The sequence below is a fragment of the Phacochoerus africanus genome, chromosome 2 (genome assembly GCF_016906955.1).
Source record: "Phacochoerus africanus isolate WHEZ1 chromosome 2, ROS_Pafr_v1, whole genome shotgun sequence".
NCBI classification, from domain to species: Eukaryota; Metazoa; Chordata; class Mammalia; order Artiodactyla; family Suidae; genus Phacochoerus; species Phacochoerus africanus.
In genome coordinates, this window is record NC_062545.1 from 122,833,989 (window position 1) to 122,860,051 (window position 26,063).

Consider the following 26,063-nt stretch of genomic DNA (forward strand, 5'->3'; position numbering starts at 1 on the left):
GGTCTCATCAAGGCACTATTATTTCTACTCTACCATCTCAAACAAATTGGCACAAGCTATTTTCACCAGAACCCTTTTCTGCTGACTTATATCTATAAACCAGATCAGATCACTTTTATTTCTGGGCGAATCATAGGATTACTAAAATAAATCCCTGGATATTACTGGTTTCAGATTACTTATTTTGAAGGAGCAGGTCGCTTTAGTCATTCATTCAATAAAATGAGTGACAGTTATGTACCAGGCAAAAGGGACATAAAAATATACACCTGGGCTCTAACTACCTGGTTTCTTGTAGTCTCTCATTACACATACACGTAAACAAGTAACTTTCATGTAATCATTAGTCCTGGCCCATCCATTTGGCTACAGGCCACCCTTCTCTTCAGAGCCCCTTTCTTTTTAATTCCTGAAGTGGCTGTGAGACATTTAAACCTCCTTTGGTGCCCCAAAGATGGGGTTTTAAGTCTCAGAACATTTTCCTATTACACATTATAGAAAACAAGAGGCAGATCAGTGAGATTTAAACACCATTTCTGATTTAGCTTTGTGTTTTAGGATACATAATCAGAGACAGTCAGGAGATTCAGAGTCTTTGGACACTAAGTCACCACCTGACTTACCATGTTTCTTGCATCTTGAGGAGAGGCAATATAGAAACAAAACACTCTGCTCTGAATGTTCTGGTCAGCCTAGGATGAAAGCATGGAACATGAACAGGCACCTGAGTATTGATCCATGCTCCAACCTGCTGGAAGCCCATAAAGTTTTTTCTCAACATTGTAGAGAAACAGTAGTATCTTTACTTTTAACCAATTCAATGAGATTCTTTGGAGCTATAATAAGTAAATTACTCTTTTCATTCCATTCCAATTGTTTCTGCTCTTTTTAGCTAATGCCTATCAAATTACTGAGTAGTTTTACTTATTATTCAGCTATTTATATAATAAGGAATATACAGACCAAAGAACAATATAGATCACTTTGCATTTATTACATGTTTAACTGAATTTTTTCAAATTACAGAATAAGGTAATTAATGCTTGGTAAATTGTTATTCACTTGCATTTTTCGCTCCTAAAATTTTAACACAGAAAAACACCTTAAAAGACACATGAATAGGTTCAGTGCACTTCTGGTCGCTCAAAATCATGAGACAAAGACCACGATCATGAGACAAAGACCACATTTACCCACAGGGGGAAAAAAGCTCAATATTTTAAAATATTAGTGATACAAACTATAATAAAGGAAAAAAATACTGCATTTTCACAATTGTTTCAGTAAATGATAGAATATTTTTTTTAAACAATCCTACTTTGCAGAGCATATGCTGTGCTTGGCATGCTTGGCACATCAGCACTTTGTATCTCAACTTCTATCTGCAGTTTTTTCAGGAGGACACTTACTCAGAGCCCACATTCCCCTGAGACTAATCTGCCTTGACTCCACAGGGATTATTCTGGTGGGAGCTTGATCCTTCTTCCTCCACCTGCTCTTAAGGCTCTCCTGTCTTCCCTTCATTCTCCTCAGATTCACACTTCCTGTCACCTGGATTCCCAGCAAAGATGTCTGGCACTTAACTCACACAACTGGGTCTTTCTCTCCTCCACCCCTCTCCCCAACAGCTGTTATCCCAGATGCTGCCCCTTTATTTGATTAAATTATGACTATAAGGTAAAGAGACGATTTATCAAGAAAAATTGTTCTTCCTACTTCAGGTACATCTCCTACAATGCCAAAAAGATTGGTGATGCGTGATCTAGAACTTAAAATATTGAATTAGTTTAGGCAGAATATACTCTGCTCTGAAATTCTTTAAAATTTACTCCTTCCTATAACTGTTTTTAAAACCACAAAATATAAAATGTAAACATTTCACTAAAAATTTCAGTAGAAACCCTGTTATCCCATTTTTTTATGTAGTCAGCTCAGAAAGAACAAAAGTGATACCATGTTCCCAGCACACCCAAAATCATGCTCCCAGCCCTAACCTACCATTACACATTTCCCATGGTGAGACAGCGTTTCAGACCAAGCATGGCTCTGATGAAAACTGCTGTTGCCACCAATGAACACCCTTGTAACAAAGCAGCCCAGCAGCTCAATGTAATCTCTCCCAGCTACTTGTTCATCTGCTTTCTGGGCTCCTTATATCCACTGCTCTACACTCAACCCAGCCTTGGTGATCATGAAATCACATGGAAGGAGAGACACAAAAAATTGAAGCACCTCTTTTGCCACACTCTACATTCCTCTGCAAAGTGACAGGACACTTCCTATCTCTTAGAGTAACAGCAGAACCTGGTGGGTAGGGTGGTTGCTGCTGACAGAGGTAGAAATAAAGAAAAAGCTGATGAGTCTAGCCACCAGAGTACACCAAACCCCAACATTCACATTCCCTTCATGACAGTCTGGGAGCTTGAAGATGAATCTGAAGTATTCTACTCAATGGGAGAAACCTATGGAGGAAATTCTAGCCACTTTTCACTGCTCTTACAGGAAGGTTTTACTGTTACATTTTTTAAAAGCATGAAATTAAAAAGTGTTTTTTTAATAAGTTGAAAATTAATTTTTTAAACTGTTGCTTTCACTTTTAGGGAGATACATGCTAAGCACAAATGACTAATGAAATCTCTCAGCTTTGGGGAATTCCCTTAGCATCTTTATAGCTATGATTAATGAGAAAACCTAAAACCATAATTCCACACCTGGGTGATAAACAATACCAATTAACCAGATATTAACTGCAACGACTTAAAACTACATTACCTGAATAGTTTCCATGGTGAAGTATCAGAAAAAGTGAAATAATAAATATTTTCTGTAGCACCATAAGGTTTTATAAAATATTATTTCAGCTTTTAACATTAATGTACAATCTCAAAGTTCTGGTCTATCATTCATATCACGCTTAACCTCTTCAACTGATAATAGTTCTGCCAGAGGCCATATAGGCACAACTATAACCTGAAAATGATATATTTTACTGAAGAACCTGTATGATATACTTAGTCACTCTTCCGGTTGTATCACTGAGTACTAGTAGATTCAAAGCCCAGGAAAGGTGTTTTGCTGTTTACACTCTAATCACAAATTTTAATTTGCCAAAAAAACCCAAGTGGTAACTAAGATATTTGCCATAACTATAAAGTCCTTTTATAACCTGTTTACTTTAGTACTGTGTGCTCTTACAGGTTTTTTCTGATATTTTATAAATGGCTCTGAATTTTTAAAACTAGAATACAGTGATTCACTTTGAATTTTAAAAATAAATGCAAGTTGAAAACAAATTTTGTAGTCAAACTGTATGCAATTACGTATAACTAGTTATCTATAATAAAAACTGTATCACAGGCTGGATCCCCCTTCAATATCCAACATGCTCATGGATCTCCCTCAATTACTAGTGTGTGCTGTGCCAATTTAGTTCAATACTGATCTAAGCAAAACATAATTGAAAGCAATGACTTGCCTACCAAAAAGCATACACTGCACTCCAAAGCCAAATATGAATTAGGTTTGGGATTATCAAGTTCATGCCTCCTCTCCATTAATGCAGAGAACGGAGACTTGGCTTTACCACAAATCAGCTAGCACTGGAGTAAATTTGCTATAAAATTATTTATAACAAAATAAATATTTTCAGTCCTTCTACCCTAAGTGATATATAAATCATTAGCAGTTTATAACATTAGCTTAGGTCACTTTTTTGGAACCTAAACATACTGTACAATCCTGAGTAAAAGGTTGGGGTACAGTTTCTTGGGGATCTTTCTTGATCAGGAATTCATAAAGAAAACATAAAACCACAACATGAATAATCCCCATTTTCATTAGAAGTACCATGAGTCCTTTTTACTTTGGTAAATACGTTTATCTATGTAAACCATTTATTTTGATGGGGTAAAATATAAGCAGAACTTCTGCTAGGATCCCTCCATCACCTTTTGACACTGATAGAGTAAATAGTCAGGAAGAGTAGAGCAGGAGGATCTGAACCACAGGGCTAATATGTCACCATGAACTCGGAAATGCAGCAAGCAGGGGCTGGATGGGAGCAGCTGACAGGCCAAAAGCCCTTCACTGCCTACAACAAAACAAAATTAGAAACTCTTTTAATAAAAAAGACTTCAATAGACATTTTTCCAAAGAAGATATACAAATGGTCAATAAGCATATGAAAAGATATTCAACATCACTGATCATTAGGAAATGCAAATCAAAACCATAATACATTACTACTTGACACCCACACCCATTAGGATGGCAACTATCAAGATAAATAAATAAGTATTGGTGAGGATGTGAAGAAATGGAAACACTAGAGCATTCTTGGTGAGAATGTAAATAGCACAGTTGCTTTGGAAAACAATGTGACAGTTTTTCCAAAAATTATATATAGAATTACCGTATGACCTAGCAATTCTACTCTTGGGTATATAACCAAAAGAATTGAAAGCAGGGACTTAAACACAGATATCTATTTACCTGTGTTCAAAGCAGCATTATTCATAAAAACCAAAAGGTGGAAGCAACCTAAGTGTACATCAAAGGATTAATGGATAAACAAACTGTGATATAGTCGTATAAAGAAACAGTATTCAGGCTTAAAAACGAAGGAAACTTTGATACATGCTATAACATGGACGAATCTTGAAGATACTATGATAAGTGAAATCAGTCACAAAAGAACAAATATTGCATGATTCCAATTTGATGAGGTAACTAGAGTAGTCAAATTTACACAGACAGAAAAGAGAATGGTGACTGCCAGGGGCTGGAGAGGGAGGGACAGTGGGTGTTCAATGGGTACAGAGTTTTAGTGAAGAAAGAGGAGCAAGTTTTGGAGATGATAGTAGCAATGGCTACACAACAACATGAATGCATTTAATGCCACTAACTTGTACACTTAAACATGGTTAAAATGGTAAACTGTTATATATATTATACCACACAAAAAATTATTTAATAAAGTCTGAACAACACACTCATCTGAAAGATATGTGAAAGATACTGAGTATCTGAAAAATATTCCTAACAGGAAATGTAGTTCTAAATCTTGACACTTACTAAGAGTTCATTTGTTTTCTGATTGTAAGAAAGCCCCTATAAACATAAGACTGCCTTTTCAGAACTCTACAAACCTATAATGTCAACAACATGAAGTCTTAGTTCCTGCTGCAGGGTCTTCAGAGTAGAAGGCAGAGCAGCTTGAGATTCTGACATCTTTACATTTTGTTTCACATCATTTGCGAAGGATAACCAAAGTTTACCAAAGTCTTCAGTAGAAATTTTTAATGGTCTGCAAATAAGTTTTAAAATTAGATTTATGTCCATAAGAATGAAATTATTCCAAACAAATACATTTCAAATGACTAATGGAAATTTAAAGGAAAAAATCACTGTAAATCTAGATTCCACAAAATTTATACAGGATCAATACTTACCATCATCCTCCAACCTGAAGAAAATGCTGAAAGCAGATGTTATTAAAGAACAAATGTCTTTTTCAATAAATCACCCAGTTCTCTCTTTTTCTACGTTATTAGTCATTTCAGTAAAATTTCACCAAGTAAGTCCATGAATCATTCAAATATAAAACTTTTCTTTCATGTATACTTTAGATTTGCAGACGAGACAGTCTATCAAAGTCACATACAAGAGTATGAATAGAAACCAGCACCTTCCGCAAACTGGACCAAGAGAAAGGATATTAATAAATATACTGTGGTGCAGTGGGCCAGCTTGTGTCTTAGTGGAGGCAAGCCCTGACCCAGCATAGTGGGTGAAGGATCCAGCACTGCTGCAGCTGTGGCGAAGGTCACAGCTCAGGCTCAGATTTGATCCCTGATCTGAGAACTTCCGTATGCCACAGGTGCAGCAAAAAGAGGAAAAAAAAAAAGATACACTGAAAGTGGTTCAGGTGGAGTTCCTACTGTGGCTCAGCAGGTTAAGCACCTGACATTGTCTCTGTGAGGATGCAGGATTGATCCCTGGTCTCTCTCAGCGGGTTAAGGATCTGGTGTTGCCGCAAGCTGTGGCACAGGTCACAGATGTGGCTCGAATTCGACCCCTAGCCCTGGAACTTCCACATGCTGCAGGTGCAGCTGCAAAAAAAATAAAATAAAATGGTTCAGGCAATTGAAGATCAAACAGTTTACGCTATTTGCGTAAACTGAAAGGAGTTATAGGAAATTTTCATATTCTAATTATATTTTTATATAACATTTTTTATAATAAGTATGTGCTGATTTTATAATTAAGAAAAAATATTTTAACATACAAATATTTTTATTAATAAGCAAAAGAGAACTGTTTATGTCATATACATTGTGCTTCTTCAGGTTACTAACACGCATCATGGGATATACCGTTACAGTCACAGAACATAAGTTTTTTTTTTTTTTTGTCTTTTTGCCATTTCTTGGGCCGCTCTCGTGGCATATGGAGGTTCCCAGGCTAGGGGTCAAATTGGAGCTGTAGCCACTGGCCTACGCCAGAGCCACAGCAACGCGGGATCCGAGCCGCGTCTGTAACCTACACCACAGCTCACAGCAACGCTGGATCCTTAACCCACTGAGCAAGGCCAGGGACCGAACCTGCAACCTCATGGTTCCTAGTCAGATTCGTTAACCACTGTGCCACGATGGGAACTCCACAGAATATAAGTTTTTTGAAGGCTGAATTCTATCTTTTTGGTACCATGGTATAAATAAATAAATACTCTGTGACAGACTGATAAACATGTTCTTACTAAAGAACTTTAAAGAGGAGTTCTCTTGTGGCTCAGCGGGTTAAGGATCTGGCAGTTGTCACTGCTGTGGCTCACGCTGCTGCTGTCACCTGGGTTTGATCCCTACCCCAGGAACTTCCACAGGCCACTTCCACTTCTTTAAATTAAATAACTTTAAGGAATAGGCAAAAATTATAGTAGTCTAATATAGGTGATGTGTAAAGGTTAAAAAAATATTTTTTACAGATAGTCACGGTATACTTCATTCCTTTTTTTGTCTTTGTAAGGGCCGCACCCACAGCATATGGAGGTTCCCAGGCTGGGGGTCAAATCGGAGCTGTAGCTGCCAGCCTATACCACAGCCACAGCAATGCCAGATCTGGGCTGTGTCTGTGATCTACACCACAGCTCACGGCAATGCCGGATCCTTAACCCACTGAGGGAGGCCAGGGATGGAACCTGCATCTTTATGGATATTAGTATGGTTCGTTTCCGCTGAGTCACGACAGGAACTGCACATTTAGACTGCAATTATTTGGGTAACAGTGCACAGTGCCTAGTATAATACTAAATACTATTGTATGTCTAATGTAAGTTTAATAACTTTGCTGAGTAACTTACTTGCAGATCTTTAAAACTTAATGAAAAGACTTTATGAAAAAATTAATCTAATAAATGAAATACAAATGAGAGAAACTTTAAAAGCTTTTTAAAAAGTCGGGCAAGGAGTTCTCTTGTGGCTCAGTTTTCCATGATCACTAACCAACCCCAACCTAGAATGAGTCCCACATTATAATCACCCATCCTACCATTTACTTTCTCTTCATAGCACAATTCGCAATTACACATGCATTTATATGACTGTTCGATGTCTCCTCCCTAGAGGTAGGGGTGTGTAGTTTTGAACTGCTCTCCATCCAGAGAAGAGGCTTAGTAAATATTTGCTGAATGAATGAATAATTTGAATTAATTTTATAGAAAATATTTACCTAATGAAATCTAATAGTGATAAGGTTACTGAAAATTCAAGCTGAACAGAATGAGTATCCATCACTTGATAATTTATAAAACCAGAAAGAGTCCCTTCTATAAAAGTTTTTTCCATCTGCATACTGTACTGAAAGTTTTTGGTGCTTTCTGCTTCTATTATAGGCAAGCAGCATCCAGGTTGCTCGGTGATCTGTAAATAAAAGTAACATAAGTATTAAAAAAGGAATCAACACAGACTACCATATGAAAACCAATTTTCTATGCAATTTAAGTAGTACTAAAGCATACTATTGTGAGACGTTACGAACAAGGCAAATTATGAAGATAACTGACAACTTCATTTGAGAAAAATTCACTAGCACAGATAGTTAATAAATAATAGTACATGGGTACTAATAATACATGGGTCAAAATTATGTAGCAAATGTAATTACAATGAAAACGTCTATGGAATTTAACAACAAAAAACAGATTAAACTCTAGTCATTTGGCTCTCAATACCAGCTAGCACCAGATTTTTACAGCCAGGAGAGTTAAAAAAAATAATTCAGGTATCTTCCCCTCTCATTCTCCACCCTTACTCCAACTCTGGTGGTAAGACTCGGACAACTGAATTGGGTTTTGGTTTGTGGGGTTTTTCGTTTGTTTGTTTGTTTTAAGGGTCATACCTGTGCCATATGGAAGTTCCCAGGCAAGGGGTCAAATAAGAGCTGCAGCTGCTGGCCTATACCACAGCCACAGCAATGCAAGATCCAAGCTGCATCTGCAACCTACGTCACAGCTTGCAGCAATGCCAGATCCTTAACCCACTGAGCAAGGACAGGAATCGAACCTGCACCCTTACGGATACTAGCTGGGTTCCTAACCTGCTAAGCCACAATGGGAACTCCAGTTTGTGTTTTTAAGTTCCACAGGTGATTATAATCTATAATCAGGAACTTCTGCCCAGCTCAGGCCCAGGTAATATACCACACAATGCATTCTAGTCCATAGAAGAAAAAAGAGTCAGTTTCCTCATTATAACTCCACCAAAGACATTCCCACATTAATGCAATTGGCATGTTTCTAGAAATCACAACGGTAATGTCTGAGAGCTAGGGAAGAAACAGAATTGATGCCTGAGTACTCAGTACAGTGCAAAGGCACACATTATTTATATTTTCATTTTAGGAGTTCCTATTGTGGCTCAGTGGTTAATGAACCCAAGTAGTATCCATGAGGAAGCGGGTTCGATCCCTGGCCTTGCTCAGTAGGTTGCCATGAGCTGTGGTGTAAGTCACAGATGCGACTCAGATCTGGCATTGCTGTGGCTGTGGTATAGGCTGGCAGCTACAGCTCCGATTAGACCCCTAGTCTGGGAACCTCCATATGCCACAGGGGTGGTCCTAAATAGACAAAAGACAAAAAAAAAAATTTCACTTTAAATGTGAGGAAACTGAGGCAAAAACAGTTATATAGCTTGACTGTGTAAAACAGCTAATAAGCAACAGAAGCAAGATCCAAAGCCAAGCAGTCTGAGTCAAGAGCCTACATTCTAAACTACTGTGCTCTATTGAAACTCACTTTGCATTTATGGTTTCCCCCCATAAAATCTTTATTATATTTGTCTCTTTTGAATAATTCATCCCTACTTAAAATAATAAAAAACTCTGTCACATCTTTCATGTTTCTGCTAAAGAGGAAAGAAGGATGTGGGAGAAATTTATAAGCCATCAAAAGCATCAACAGCAGAAACACTAAGCATTGTCTATTTAAGGTAGAAATAATGAACCATTCATTGTCTTACCTTGAAATTTTCTGCAGGAGCAATTTCCAAGTTAGCACTTTTTAGTTCCAAACCACTCTTATTAAAAACGGACCAGACCAGCAACAAACAATCATCTTGCCAAATTTTGTAAAAAGACACTGATACGGTTTCATCATTACAGACTTCCATAAGATCTGAATGCATGTGTTCAGTAGTTTCTTCTAACAAAGAGGAAGCTAAAGAGATTTCATTGGCAACTGAGGCTGCAGTGGATTGAGGAGGGTGAAAAACTTCCATGTTGTTATCAGCAAACAAAGAGGGTGTAGACAGCCTGCAATTGGAGAGTTTCTCAACCAAGGGAAGCTCTGTGAGTGGCTCAGAATCCAAAAGTTTTGAATTGAGAGAAAATTTATTTAATTCTTTGTCTCCTCGGTCCTGCAAGTTATCCAAATAATAATCGTCTTCATAATTCATATTTGATGAAGAACTAAAGGAAGAATGGGTCGTATGTTGAGCACTTGTTGTTTCCCCACTTTTGGTTTCCTTGACTTTTGATTTCCTTCTGAACTTGTGAGAAATAGCATCTGCTTTCCCTAGCTGCAAAAATAAAATACAATAATATTATAAAAAGAAAGCATTCAACTAAGTCACAAGTTTTAAACATTTTTCTATAATTTCAAATGAGCAACTTACTACCTTGCTAAAGTTCTATCTATAAACCATGGATTAACAAAGACTTGGAGAAGAATAAAATGTTAAGCCCTAAAATTCTGACAGCTACATAACTCTGAACTATTAAGCAAAATCTATTCCTCACTAAAAACACACAAAATGAGAAAAAGAAATAAGGTCAAAAAGTCAATTGTGAACAATTCTAAAAACCTATTTGATTTCAGAATACTAAAGTACAAATTACACAAATTAAAAACAGTGAGAAAGCTAGCCATTTTCGAGCTTCCCAAGTTGGTTTATAGAAGTAAAGGTACAGGGATGCCTCAAACTTTGGTTCCATGATTTATAATTATGTTTTCATGACCTATGAGTCAATAAACAGGAGAAAACCTGATTTTACCTTAAGAATCAACTAGCAGTGGCTAACTATAACACATACCAGGAAAGAATTCTATAAGTTTTTAGCAATGTTTGTGACAGACTTGGGATGGGAACAGCAAACTTACCATCCTTGAGCTAAGCCTCTCAAAGAAATATCTATAAATCTATGTAAGAGTGATGGCTCAAAGAGCCCCCTTACACAAAGTTCCATCTAGAATCAGTGCAGCAGATGGTGCTACTTAAAGTCTTTCCTCCTGGGGGCTTTAACACTACATGGCCACTTTTGGCAAGATTCTAGTTAACTAGAATTCGAATTCCCTTTTCTTATCCTCTCATCCCCTCACATCCCAACATCTCTGCCAACTCCTAGCAAATAAGTTTGTCTCCTGCCTTTCAATTCAGAAGTCATGATACAAGAATTAACATTATATTAACAGAAAAATGAAAACAAGTTGGGATATGGGGGGAGTGGAGGAATTCCATTTCCTGTAGCCATAGGACTCAAATCTGACATACATTAGACTGCTCGATATTGTTCCTCAGGTCACTGATACTTTGGGGTTTTTGTTTTTTCTTTTCTTTCTGTGTTTTATTTTGGATAGTTTCTATTTGTCTTCCAGTGTAATGATCTTTTCTTCTGCACTGTCTAATTTGCTGTTAGTTAAAAGCTACACAAACCAGAAGACACTGGAGTGACATCTTTGTTAAACTACTTAAAGAAAAGAAACAGTCAACCTCCAACTCATAGCCCAAAGAAAATATTTTTTTTTTAATTAACAGTGAAATAAAAGGCAAAGGTGGGAAAAAACTTTGACCCCTATAGTGAACCATGTAAAAAAATTAACTCAAAACAGACCACAGACTTAAAAACAAAAGATAGTTAAGGAGTTCTCCTGTGGCACAGTGGGTTAAGGATCCAGCATTGTCACTGATGTGGCTCAGGTTCAATCCCCAGCCCAGGAACTTCTGCATGCTGCAAACACGGACAGAAAAAAAAAAAGTCAAAATGAAATGCTCAATATAGCCTTGACCTATGTAACTGAGAACTTTAAACATAAGAAAAATTCAAAGAGAGAATAAGATTGCTACAGAAAAGCAGCCATCCAAAGGGACTTATGATATAGATAGAGCATATCCAGTGACATAGTGAGAGAGGAAAAAATTGGGGCTGAGAAGTAAGAGAATACATGCTAATTTTATACAATTATTTGCTTATTTGCTCCTCCTCTTTTTTGCATGATGCCATCTGAATTGTAACCTAGTTCCTCACAGAATTCAGGGTTCCATTAAACAGGGAAATATACTCTTTTTACACATTTTTAAAAACAATTCTAGTGATAGCTGAGGGGAAAGCGTAATAGGTAACCCACAAAGGAATTAACCTAACAAAGGAATTAACCTAACTTAAATAGAAAAACATCCTAATTACATTTGTGATTTCAAGCCCACCACAAAAACGTTTAGCGATTAATTTGAATGTTCTCCTAAGAAAGATTTTAACTGAAAATTATGCACTTCGTTGAGAAGGCAGGAATCCTTCAATACCAGCAATGAGGTTCACAAATCAGGGCTCCATAAGCCTGGGTGCACTCTGACCACTGAGAACTTGCCCCATCAGCACCAGATCATTTACTGGCACCCTCACCATGGCCTGCTGGAACAGCTCAAAGACCCAAGATCAGTTACTCTGCTGTTGAAATACAAATGCTAACTGAAGCATTAAGATATATTACTTACTAATACTTTGGGGCTGAATTTATTTTTTCTTAGAAAGGAAAAGAAAGAAATACAGGCAAAGAGTGTAGCCTAGAGTCTGGTCTAGTGTTGACAGAGACGTAGGGAAAATTCCACCAAGGAAGGAGGATGATAGAGCTGTAATGATATAAAACTGAAGAAAATATAACATCACAATTTTGTACTAGGTGGGATCATCTGCCCACAAAATGGAAAATTACAAATGGAATTCTCAGACACTCAAAAATAGCACCTGTACTTCCCTCCAATTTTTCAACCTTTCACTATGACAATAATATGTCAACATAAAAAGTTTTAAAAATCATTATCACTATAATGTCTGAATATAATTTTCATTTTTGTATAATTCCTTTCAACTTCAATACTTTTATCTTAACAGTTATAAGTAAAGTACAAGTAACTTTATATTCTGCTTTTTTTGCTTAACATTATCAAGAGTATTTTAAATTTTACAATTCAGTATTTATCATTTTTAACTTTTTAGTAATATTTGGAGCAAATATAATTAATGTATCCATTCTCCTATTAGACATCTAAATTGATTCCTATTTTTCACTATTAAAAATGACATTTTGGAGTTCCTGTTGTGGCTCAGCGGTAATGAACCCGACTAATATCTGTGAGGACATGTGTTTGGTCCCTGGCCTCACTCAGTGGGTTAAGGATCTGGCATTGCCATGAACTGTGGTGTAGGTCACAGATGCAGCTCAGATTCCCTGTTGCTGTGGCTATGGTATAGACTGGTAGCTGCAGCTCCAATTGGACCCTAGCCTGGAAACTTCCATATGCCATGGGTGTGGCCCTAAAAAGAAAAGGAAAAAAAAAAGCCATTTTAAGAAGTACTTTTTCCAAAGACATATCAATATTGTTGAACTACTATTATTGACAATACTTCCATCAAGTCTCCTTCCCATTACAACCTGTCCTCTCTGCCCATGGGGGTGAGTTTACACGTGGTCACCTCTGTACACTTACCCTTGCCCTAACTGACTGCATTAAAAAGAATACCTGACTCAAGCTGAGCCAATTAGACTTTCTCTTTCAGAATATAAAGGGTATGTCACTGGTGGCTCTGTAGCTGGGGAAGCCATTCATACCATGAGTATAGGTAACAGCCAAAAGTTTTTGTAGGGCCAATTTTTTGGTACATCACAGGGTACACAGATTCTCAGTGTAATATAACTGACTACTTACCAAATTGACTGTACTTTCTGATCCTAGCCCGACAAATAATGATGATGCCAGCAATTGCTTTTCTTTTTCCTCTTTAGACTGGGTAATGACTTGAGATTGATCCTTTTTTGTTATAGGTTGATCTACATTCTCCACTATTATACTGTCTTGAGGAACTGGAAGAGCTTCTGTTTCATCACCAGTTTTGCTTTCCTTCTTGGGAAGATAGCCCTCTTTCCCCCACAATTTCTTTATACCTTCCAGCTTCAAGCTATTTGCCCTGGGGAGATTGATAACAACATCAAGTTAAATAATTTACCTTCTTGAGGCATTTTTAAAAACACATCATTGCCACGATCTTTTACAAATAGCTTTCATATTATATTCTATGTGCCAGAAGTAATACCTAGATCTCTAGATTTTATTTTGGTTATAACCAACCTTCCCCAGCTCTCCAGATAAAAGATTTAAGGCAACAGAACTCTAGACTTAGTTAAAATTTCAGATTATTTAATCTTCATTTAACTGCTTGAATAAGTTGTCCAAAAATAGTACTGTAAATTAGTTCCTTTCACCCATTGACTTTGCAAAACTATCTTCAATTATGATGAGTTAAAGATCAGAAATGATGCAAGTTTCATAGCTATAATCACTCAATAAAGGAATTAACGCTACATAGATTCCCTATATAAAATCCTATTGAGAAAAAAAAATCATTGAAATCCACTATGTGTAAATTTACCTTTAATTCAAAATGTTTTCTTAATGTGAACACTACCTACATTTTTAACTGTTACAAATGTACATTTATAAATATGAAATGAGGTTTGATCTAGAAAAGAAAATAGTTATTAATATTTCTGCAAAAAGCATGAAGGTTATAAGTTTTTTATACCTAAGCTAAAGGACAGTAAAGCAGGGATAGAATTTGGACTCACCTACTGTTGTCCCAAAAGCTACAGCTGTAAATCTGGAGTAACTAATGTAATCATAAGTGCTAGCTGAAATAGCCAAAACTGCCTCTATTGTTTTCATATAAGAACTATGCTTTCTTGGCACTGGCTCATTTAAGTAACCCTGTCATGATCCCAATATGCATTTTTAAAATTTGTATTACAAGACAAGCAGATCATGAAATAAATCTAAAAGAGAGACTCAAAAATATCTATACTGAGGAGTTCCCGTCATGGCTCAGTGGTTAACGAACCAGACTAGCATCCATGAGGAGGTGGGTTTGATCCCTGGCCTCGCTCAGTGGGTTAAGGATTCAGCATTGCAGTGAGCTGTGGTGTTGGCCAGCAGCCACAGCTCTGATTGGACCCCTAGCCTAGGAACCTCCATATGCCACAGTGCAACCCTAAAAGATCAAAAAAAAAAAAAGAAGAAGAAGAAGAAGCTATGAAGAAAAATATCTGTACTGATTATTATTCCATTTTAATTTGTTGAAATCATCAGTTTGATTTTCTGTAGTATGTCAGAAGGAAAAACAGGTCATTATACTTCATACTGAGGGAAGAACTAATGCTATTCAGGACCAAATGATTTAAAGAAAATTTAATATAAATAAAAAATGCCCTATAGGGAATTAATCCATTCCTTCTCAATGAATTTTACTGCTGAATGTTCCTTTATGAATATCTTCGTTTGTTCCTTTTTTTCAGGTACCAAAAGAGTTTTCTAAAAAGTTTAAAGGAAAAAAATAAACAAACCTGTTATCTATCAAACTTCTTAGAAGAAAAATGGTTGATATTGTGCAAGCAGACAAAAAAAGTGGTTACGGGAACCCTAAAATGAGTGCCAGCATTTCTAGGATACTCAACAACAACTCAAATGGACTCATGAATGCCCACAGCAGGATTACAGTGTTTCTGTAACCCTGTTTACCAAAACATATCCTTTAATTATTAAGGGGAAAAAAAAAAGAGCAATTCCCCAAATGATTCAAATATTAGTTTAACTAAAAATAGGGAGGTATGGTGGACACACTGGGATGCTCCATCCAGATATCCCTTCAATTAAGGTCTTGTTGCCCCAGCTGCTGGGAGCATAGCACCTTTAGGGATTTATGCCTCAGTCCCAGTCACCTCACTAGAGACCATGCCCCCTTCCAGGCAGCCCACATCTGATCACTGATGAACAGAAGCAGAGTCCTGGCTACCCATTTTAGTCCATCTCAGAACAGCTCTCACAGGCCAATCTAGTTCTAAAGCTTCCTGTGGGGTCAGAAGATACTGCTGCTGACACTGCATTGCTTCTTAACTTCTTTCGCCCAAACCGTCTTCTTTCCCCTTCCTTCCACAGCTATTGGAAGTCAAGGGCACTCCTTATTATTCTGCATGCTAAAATTCTATCTCAGAATGCACTTCCCAGGGAATTCAACCCACAATAACAGGCAAAGTGGGAAAGGGGAGGAAAAAGGAGCCTCAAGCTTTTAAAAAATTTTTCTGGTTTACAATCATCTGTATACGTACTGATTGTTAATATGAATTTTCTGTCATGTATTGTATTTAGAAAGTCTAAAAAGCAGGAAAATAAGAGAGCAACATAAAACCATTTCACACACAAAATATGCTTCTTTATGATATGAAACATAATGTAAAAGAATTTTTTCAACATGAGGCATCTTTGCTTGAATTTTGACAAAAAGTAATAATATCATCCATAATTTTATATGGTATACCTTTATATTGTTTTTAAACAGACCAAACAGAGATGTACATTATGGCCAAGCAACTTTCAAAAGATTAGGGATAAACTTTAACTCAGCTCTTAGAAATTCCCATTTGAAGTAGGGTACTGCCCTGTAATAGGGCTTAAGGTAAAAAATTCTAAATTGGGCTTGCTTTATTCTCAGCTTGCCAGAGACTGAAGAAGAATGATCATCTCCTCTCTAAAGCTGATTCATCTTGCCAATTACCACACAAAGTTCCTAATCTGAAATAATGTGTTAGCTGTGGTACTCTTTGGAAAGAAATTTTAAATCTATACTTCTTATTGCATTGCCTTTCACGATAATATAGCGAATGTATAATTCCTTAGCAGCTTTGTAATTGAGCACCCTGTGAGGCTTTCCCAGAGTGGACCCCACTCGTGTCCTCCACTTGCCTTTTTATGTATAGAAAAATTTTAGTCAAAGAATCAATTTAATCAGAGAAAAGAGAAAATACAGAGAAGAAGGAAAACAGTAAAGCAAGACAGAATAATGATAGTTCAGTCATTCAACAAAGTCAAGGACATTTCTTTAGTTTGAAAAGACTACAGATAATATTCTGAGCCTCAGTCCTATAGACTATAGATAATATTCAGTCCTTGGAGCTTTTGGCAGGTGCTAAAGCCCCCATCAGGTGGAAAAAGTCAACTGTATGTTACCCACAAGCAGAGGCAAGATGATATTTTGGCAACAGCTTTGTCAAATGTCATTTCCTGGAAGTAGTACATTTACACAGATAGGATTTACAAGGCCCTGTCAAGTCCTCCAGATCCTAGTTCAATACTAAAAAAACAGATGCTGTCATCTATTGTGCAGGTAAAAGAGACCAAGGTTCCTCTCTTGGTTTGAAGGGTTTCAGTTCCCTTGCCACTCTATTTTCTGTTTGAGGTACTTAATTGCTAACACCACCACTATCACATGCCCACAAACCCAATCTGCTCCCCATGCTTGGAATACCAAAATTAAATGTCTGAGAAAGAAAAAGGTGTCAACAGAGCAGGAAAAAAGGCTAAGAAAGAGAATTTGAACTTATGCCATTTCATTCAGCAGATCATTCTACATTCCTTATAATCCATGTGCCATTCTTCTGATAAATACTTCTTATAACCATCTCACTGGAAGACTGACAAATGCAAAGATGAACATAAAATAAGGTGGCTGACTCTGTCCAAAAGTCATCTTTCAAAGCTGTCACCTATGAGATTTTATCACATTTTATTCCAATAATGCTGCAATTATTCAAAACATCTTTGAACTCTTTTAGAAGAAGCTCCTTCACAAACAAGAAAGCCATTTTCACTACTTTACGTCACATCAGTTCATAGACCAAAATTATCCAGATTGAGCACAAATTTTATGTGGTAAATTCATCTTTTGGATAATAATAATGATAGCAATGACATTATTAATTACAGCAGTTACCATTTATCACTTACTATGTCCTGGGTTGTATGAGACATTTTACATATATTATCTCATTTTATTAACTTAATCGTGTTTCTAATAATTTATTCATATTTCCAAAATCAAAATCTACCCAAAAAGGATGAAGATTTAGCTCCATGTTAAGACATCTAGAAAATCCTATCACCAATTTTCAAGGTGTCTAGAAAGAAGCTCTGAAAGCATTCTGAACAAAGTATACAGCTTTCTCAAATGAAGTCAGTGATTTATTTTATGTCTATCTATATATTCGTCAATCTTCCAATGAGATGGTTTATAAGAAGCAGATTATGAGGAATGCAGAATTATATGCTAAATACTCACCTAAGTATATAAATTCTGATACACTTCTTTAAAAATATGAGTGTGTGTATGCACAACATGTAGTAATCTATTACTATGTGTAAAGCTTATATATATTCTACCCTGTCTTGGAAGTAAGCAAGCTCTCTCAAAGTACAAGGACAGACTGTACACTGTCAACACCTAGAGAGCAATAAATAGAAACAACTGAAACAACAACCCATATAGAACTTAGCATTCAGGAATCCTTCAACATTTAAAGATATTTATATAGTAGAAAACTGACATAACACTATAAACCAACTATAATGGAAAAAATAAAAAATATTTCAAAAATAAATAACGATACTTCTATTGCAAAAAAATAAACTTATTTAAACACCATGTTCTCAATTTTAATAAGAAAGGAACTTACTCTTTTAGCCCTGTCTCTGTACTATTTCCAGATATATCTGAACCAAGAGAAATGCCAGCAGGAGACTGTCGTCCAGTGAAGCCAGATGAAGAAAAGGAGAGTCCATATGGTTCAAAATTGAGAACTAGAATTTTAAGACAATAACAGAGGTTCATATTTAAAACAAAGCAAAAATTATGAAAAAAAGAAAAAATTATCAATGTTGCCATTCACTACTGAAATAAAACAACTGAAGACCTAGAACTCAGTGACAATTTTTAAACTAGAAGGGACTTTGGAAACAATCTAATCAAATATTTATAGTAATAATAATAAAGCAGCTATGATTTAATGAATGTCTACCTCAGTCTTCATACAATTAGTTGATCAAAGATAAACAATCCTTCATTTTTATCTTTTATTTCTCTTAAAAGCTAAAAAAGAATTAGGAAAGACAATTGGTAAGCCAGGTCTATTGGTCACTGCTGTCATGTAAAAACATTTAATGAGCTATGAATGAAGAACTGATGGCTTTTTTTTTTTTTTTTAACAAAATGCTTTTGGGCACATTCCTGTACCAAATGGACTGATTGGAACCCTCATATGATATCTCCCTTACTGACAAATAGGTTCATACTCCTTTGAGTCTGTATACCCAAATTAACTCAATTAGAGCCACAGAAATTTGTATTGTTATGGTGGCAGAGGAAATGACGATATCCATGCTCTTCTTCCTTCTAAGTAACAGAACCCTCAATTCTTAGCTAGGTACATGGCCACCCAAAAAAGAGATTACATTTCCTGACTCCTTTATTATATGACTTAATTATGACCAGTGAAATTATTAACACATTTTGTGCACAACTTCTGGAAACAGTCATCCTGGAAGAAAAAACTTTCTCACTCCCTTCTTCTTTTATATTCATGAAGCCATCATCAATTCAGCTGCCTACTTCTGAATTTCTTTAATGGGAGAGAGCAATAACCCTCTACCTTATTTAGGGCCCTGCTTTGTCTGTTTTCTAATATGCTATTTAGCTAAACTTAATCCTAACTGGCACATTATCTTTTGGACTGTCTGGACCTTCTTAAATCATAAAAGGTATCTTAGAAAATAAAATGTGAACTTCCATTAAAATTATGATCCTCATTTTACAAGTGAAACTGTGGCAAAGGGTGTGCCATGAAGTTTCCCAAGACTACAAAGACAGGAAATGAAAGAGCCAGATAAGAAATCAGATACAATGGTTTCAGAGCTGCACTCTCAACCACTAGATTATACTGTCTCCTCCAAAGGAAAGAGCACCTAATCCAAAGAATACTACATAAATTAGCTTGTTTGTTAGCTAAATGATACAGAAGAGGAATGACTGTCCAATAGAAAAAAAAAAAATAATGGGCTAATGAATAATCAGGAGAACCAGTTCTTGATGTGAGTTGGGTGTTAACTAGGTGTATAAATTAGACCTTTACTTCTTTGGTCTGTAAAGAAAAGGGTTGGGCTAGATCAACAGTTTCCCAATGCCTATTTGATAACTAGGATAACCAAATCAAGCCAACTTCACAGAATTCACACAATCTCCCACATATCTTTTTATACACACAACCAAGCTTTCAGAGATACAAAAAAGAATAGGAGTAAGACTCAAAAATCTGTATCATTTATTAAAACTCTCCCTGTGATTCTGATTCTTAATCATGTCAGGAAATCACTTGTCTACATCTTTCTAAGGTCCTTTTCAGTTAGAATATCCTCTCATTTTAAGCTCTCCACTCATCTATCTAGCTTAACCTTCTATCCCATATTGGCCTCTTTTAAATAGCATCTGCTACAGTCAATCATTCAGCCTCTGCATTAACACTTCCAGTAACAGAAAAGAGCTCAAGAAATGTTTCAAGAGTTTAAGCCAAAGAGCAAGTAAAGATAGGAGTTTAAGCAAAGAGCAGAAAGATTTCAAAATTAGAGAGATAAGATTAGATATGGAAGGGGACAATATATGAAGACTAGATAAAACTCTAATCCTGAGACAAAAGAATTGTAGATTGTCATTTAAGAAAGGCAACATGGGGAATGAAGTTCAAACCACATTATTTCATTCTTTAGTGAGAATATCCCAAGACCCTTAACAGAGGTAAATGATGGGAAGGGACAAAAATTGAGGGGAGTTAACCAGATGAACAACTGTAAAAATGAGGAACAGGAAGAGAATAATGGTATGCAGAAAGAGTCAGGAGAAGGAAGAATATGGCTGAATTGCAACTTAATGAATATGTAGAAGTTAACCAGATGAAGAATAGGGACAAAGGGCAATTCATAAAGAGAAAGCATGAGCTGGAAAGAGAGTCTTTGGGAGTTGCGAGTTATTGAAAGTAATCCAGGTGGGAGATAAAAACCTAAATTATCCTGGGCTTAAGTGAGTAATTCAATATTTAATCTGTTTGTACCCTTCATGACTTTAGAGGCCTTGATTAAACATACACTCCTTTACATTACCTTTTACTGCAGTTCTTTTATACCTTGGTCATGTGGCTATATACTTCTCTGACCATCCCCAGCTGTTATTAACTTGTATTTTGAGAGACTAACAATCTTGGCCTGATGTGGTTTTTTTCTAAAAGCCACAGTTCTGTAGACAGGAGACTACACTGCTATTTCCCCTTACTATCTCTGATTTTAACCTACATGGGGGCTACAAAATATTTTTAAAATGTTGTAACAGAATAATCCACACTGATTCCTAAATGCTTTTTTTGAGTAGGAACTGGTAATAAAAATTTATTCCCCACTATCCCATCTATTTTTGCCAATATCTTACAATATCTTCCTGAAGTTTATTGTTAAGAACTTGGCATTTTTCTACCGAAGAGAGCTAGGTACTGTATCATTCATAAAAGTAACATTTAACTACTACTCTCTGCAAATGATTTATAAAAACCTCAAATAAGATCAGTAGCAGAACGAACTAATACTTGAAGGAGTCTAAAATTAATAGCCTTTTAGGCAGAAAATAGATATCTACTTTTCCCCTACTTTTTTTTCTGTCTTATCGCCATCCAATTATAAGATACATGATTTTGTAACTTATTCCTCAAGTATTTATTAAGCATTTGCTATGTCCTATCTCATAACTGATTTCCTTTCCCATGATATGAGTCTAAGCTCATGAAATTTCAATTTTACTTTAGAGAACTTTTGAAAAATAAATTTGGGAGGAGAGGGGAGGAGCCTAATTTGAGAATTTAACCCCATTTATAATGATGATTCTATGATTTAAAAACGTACTTGGCAAAGGAATGCACTAGCCTGGTAAGTTTCAGGGCTATTATATTTGCATTAGCCACTTAACTTAAGGAAAGAAGGCAGGCAGAGCCAAGACTTAGACTCCTGTCTTACCTCCCTTCCCCTTCCCTGCTCCACCCTTCAATTGCAGTAATAACAGGAGCTGATGGCCACCGGACATTTGAAAACAAGGAAATATGGCAATTAGACCATGTCTCCCCCTTTGGAACTCCAAATTTTCACTCCATGCCCTAGATTAGATAAGGCCTTTATATGCACGACAGTCAGAAACTGGGCACTTGTAATTCTGAACTTTATTTTCCCCCCCACATAGTCTATCAATATATGAGGAGTTAAATAAGAAGGAAACTGATTACCCTTTGAAAAGAAATTAAATATTCTAGGCCACTAGGTATCACTGTGTTAAATAATATGTCAAAAACCTTAAAAGAGCAAATACTTTTGCAAAAAGATAACATTAAGCCTATAATTAGTATTTATACTCTTTGGTTTCATTTTAGGATCAACCATTCAGTTGTAATCACATGCCCAGCACAGAGCCTGGAAAATAGTAAATACTCAAAAAAAGTCATTAGATAATGAATAAGGGAGGGGGGGAAGACCTTTCAGCATTGAACTTCTTGGTATTAATATTTTTTGAATTCCTATATAAATAAGTCAGTGGTCTCCCTTTATTCATATATATATATATCCCATCCACTATCAAATATCTCAATAATCTCCACTTTACTAAAATCATAACAGAAGTCTTTCCCTGACAGGATACATTCAAATGTAAAGTTGTTCTCTGCTTTCTTAGCTGTTCCCAAATTTACCCATCAGACATCTTCTTGAAGGAAGCATTTTAACACAAGCTATACAAGACTACTCAGGATGATAATGAAACTCACTACTCCACAGTAAACAGAGCTTTTTTCCCTGAAATTTTTCTGTAGATATGCTTTACACTAATATCTGTCAGCCCTTGAGCACAGTGACCAACATGATAATTCCACCTTCAAGTTCTTTTACAATTCCAGGATGGCTGCCATATCTTAGGTACTTATGTACATGAAACCTATGACTTCAGGAATACCTCCAGGCTAACACTTCTTTTTTCTGTTTACACCAACAAGGTCAGGATGAACAGGTCACAAGCAGATTTAAAGAGGGAAAATAAAAGTAAAGATCCTCAGTTATTTACTTACATGACTATAAGTTGCATTAAAAATTGTATCTCTACAATCTAGTTTATTATAAATCCATGAACACTTACCTTTTTCCTGAGAAAGTTTTTCCTCCTGCCGTTGATGGTGAGGTTTATAAGGTGCTGCCCCCTGACTTAGTTGTTCAGCCACAAAACCATCCAGAAAAGATAACGAGGCATCTACCTACATTAAAGTAAAGCAAAAATTAGGAATTAAAAAAACTGACCCTCAACAGTAGACTATACATTCATTTAAGTAATTTCAGCTCACATTTCCTAAAAATAGTTTTTAAGTGAAAACCAGAACTTTAATTCTAAAATCGCTACTCAATTCTCTTGCTTTCTGAAACATCTATAACCAAGTCACCCATCTAAGAACCTAACAATGTAAGTCAATTGCACTTATTAATTTCACTGCATTGCAGAATACATTTTTGAGCATCTAATATGTTAAGGCATCATGTTAGATGCTATCTATGATTGAGACAAAGAAAGACCTGCCCTCATGCGACCTGTAACCTACTAGAGAAAAACATATGCCCTATGAGCTATAGTGTCTAGATTAGTTTCGTTCTGTTGGGGGCTAAAAACAAGGTGTTGGCAAAGGCTAGGTCCTTCTGGAGATGCCAAGGGAGAACAGGAATAAGTTCCTTGTCTCTTCTAGCTTCTAGTGGCTGCCGGCATTCCTCGGCTTGTGGCCACATCACTCCAATCTCTGCTTCTATTATAACTTTGCCTTCTTCTCTCTGATCTCTTGCCTCACTTTTGTAAGGACCCTGGTGATTACACTACGCCTACTCAGACAGTCCAGGATAATCTCCCCATTACAAAACCCTTAACTTAATCAAACCTACAGAGTCCCTTTTACCATAAAAGCTAATATAAGTTCAGGTTCCAGGGATTAAAATGTGACTATCCTGGGGAGGCCCATTATTTAGCCTCCCACAGTGCTCCTGATTTAACTATCCTATTCTCTTCTAACTAAAAATGCTTTTTCAGGAGTTCCTGTTGTGGCGCATCAGAAACAAATCCGACTAGTATCCATGAGGTTGCAGGTTTGATCCCTGGCCTCACTCAGTGGGTCAGGGATCCAGTGTTGCCGTGAGCTGGTGCAGGTCGCAGATGCGGGTCAGATCCCGCATTGCTGTGGCTGTGGCAAAGGCCAGCAGCTGTAGCTCCAATTCAACCCCTAACCTGGGAACTTCCATTTCCCATGTGAATGGCCCTAAAAAGCAAAAAATTTAAAAATTAAAAAATAAAAAAATGCTTTTCCACAAATCTGTGGAAAATTAATTTCAATAAAGTACAAGAATATAAATATACAAAAGAATGGTTATTTGAAAAGAAATAAGGAGATTAAGAAAGAATAAGGGGAAAGGAGAAAAGAAAAAGTGAGGAGAGAAAGAGAAATGAGATATACAAGAGGATATAGCAGTAATGACTTCAGAAACCACAGATTTGTTTCTTCTGATTTAGTCAAGTGTAAGCAAACAGCTCAGATAATTTAGAATAGCAGGTAATTCTCAAACATTTAAGTGGCATGTCACACTCTGAATTTGGAAAGGTTTCATTTCTATTAGACTTGTAAGAGATGAAGCTATGTCATCACTGTTATCTTTTACTGGAAGAAAGGGAAACAGAGTTACTAACTAGCTTAACTATATAGTGGAGTTTCCATCGTGATGCAGTGGAAACGAATCTGACTAGGAACCATGAGGTTGCAGGTTCGATCCCTGGCCTCACTCAGTGGGTTAAGGATCCGGCATTGCAGCTGTGGTGTAGATTGCAGACGTGGCTTGGATCCTGCATTGCTGTGGCTGTGGTATAGGCCAGTAGCTGTAGTGTAGGTCCGATTCGACCCCTAGCCTCGAAACCTCAATATGTCGCAAGTGTGGTCCTAAAAAGAAAAAAAGAAGAAGAAAAAAAATACTATGTATAGCCTATTTAGCCATACAGTCTCCAGAATGTCTACCAAATGTTAAAGCAAGGGCTCTGTCCCTTGAGGAACTAATGAAAAAAATTACTAAACAAAGGTTCAAAATGAATACAAGCCATGAAACTCTGAGTAAGAATTAATGGGAATACTACCCATCTTCTCCTCTTCCTCAATTATACAATGTCTAACATAAAAATTTGTACAAATCTGAATTCCTTCTGGAAGTTTTCATATTTACAACAATCTGAGGGAGAGACTAGTACAAACTCAGAAGTTAGCATTAACTAAGCACTTTAGGTTAAAAGGAGCAGTGGCTGAAAGTAGATGAGAGAAGGGAAGGTGGGTGATCAGATTCTGAAGTGGTAAAGATTTAGATAGTAGAGAGACAAAATAAAATAGAAAACTGCTTTCTTCCTACATTCTCAAGGAAAAGAGAACAATACTAAAACGGCATATTAGAGAAGTTCAAATGAGATAAAAATTTTAATCCTCAAATTATTATATATTAGGAGATTGTCACAGAATATAAATCCTTTCACTGCAGTTCACAAGAAAAGATTAGTCCTCTTGACTATTTAGGATCACTACTGAATAGAAGTGCTCCAATTCTCTCTCACACTAATGTGAAAGAAACTCCAACCTCCATATTAAGGGCTATAGAAACTATATTTTTATATATTCCAGATCTATCATAAATGCAAGAATTATTCTGCTTAAAGACAATGCAATTTTTTAAAAGGTGGAACACAGATGTCTTACCACCATGTCCTCACAACTCTTATCAACTGGAAGCAAGCTTTTCATAAATTTCACATTCCCATGCAAATGTTTTAATTCAAATGCATGCTGTCTCAAACAAGTATCCAAAGACGTGGTAAGTTCCTGGATTAATCTCTCAACTATATTAGAAGAGTGTGCTTGGGGTGTCAACTTGGTCACAGCAGCAATTATCCAGGCTTTTGTTTCTGAAGAAATGGAGTCACTCATAAGTAACTTGTAGAGCTTGGTTATAACTTCCTCTGGTGTTTCCTTATCTAAGAGGTAGGAATACTCCCCTAAAACCTGTAAGTAAAACAAAGAGATGTGTCTATGTACAAATATCAAGCCATACAGCAACTATACTCAGAAATCTAAACAAAGTGCCTACTGCTGAAGTGAATTTTATCTACTTTAAACATATTCTTGGGAGTTCCCGTCATGGTGCAGTGGAAACAAATCCGACTAGGAACCATGAGGTTGCAGGTTCGATCCCTGGCCTCGCTCAGTGGGTTAAGGATCCAGTGTTGCTGTGAGCTGTGGTGTAGGTTACAGATGCGGCTTGGATCTTGCATTGCTG

At 36.5% G+C, this 26,063-nt stretch overlaps 1 protein-coding gene across 4 annotated transcripts in view; it reads right to left on the reverse strand.

The window, feature by feature from the left end:
- Positions 1 to 973: 973 nt before the first annotated feature.
- Positions 974 to 26,063, reverse strand: part of AP4E1 (adaptor related protein complex 4 subunit epsilon 1) — a 64,727-nt gene continuing 39,637 nt past the window's right edge. For 3 of the 4 annotated variants that reach the window (XM_047766354.1, XM_047766355.1, XM_047766357.1), the window contains 8 exons: positions 25,487 to 25,789; positions 22,861 to 22,975; positions 18,326 to 18,449; positions 13,476 to 13,734; positions 9,513 to 10,070; positions 7,726 to 7,916; positions 5,148 to 5,305; positions 974 to 4,090 (listed from right to left, as the gene is read on the reverse strand). In XM_047766354.1, the coding sequence (XP_047622310.1) occupies positions 3,930 to 4,090; positions 5,148 to 5,305; positions 7,726 to 7,916; positions 9,513 to 10,070; positions 13,476 to 13,734; positions 18,326 to 18,449; positions 22,861 to 22,975; positions 25,487 to 25,789 (1,869 nt within the window). In that variant the 3' untranslated portion in view covers positions 974 to 3,929. The remainder of the gene's footprint in view (positions 4,091 to 5,147; positions 5,306 to 7,725; positions 7,917 to 9,512; positions 10,071 to 13,475; positions 13,735 to 18,325; positions 18,450 to 22,860; positions 22,976 to 25,486; positions 25,790 to 26,063) is intronic. The other variant, XM_047766356.1, reaches the window with a different exon arrangement.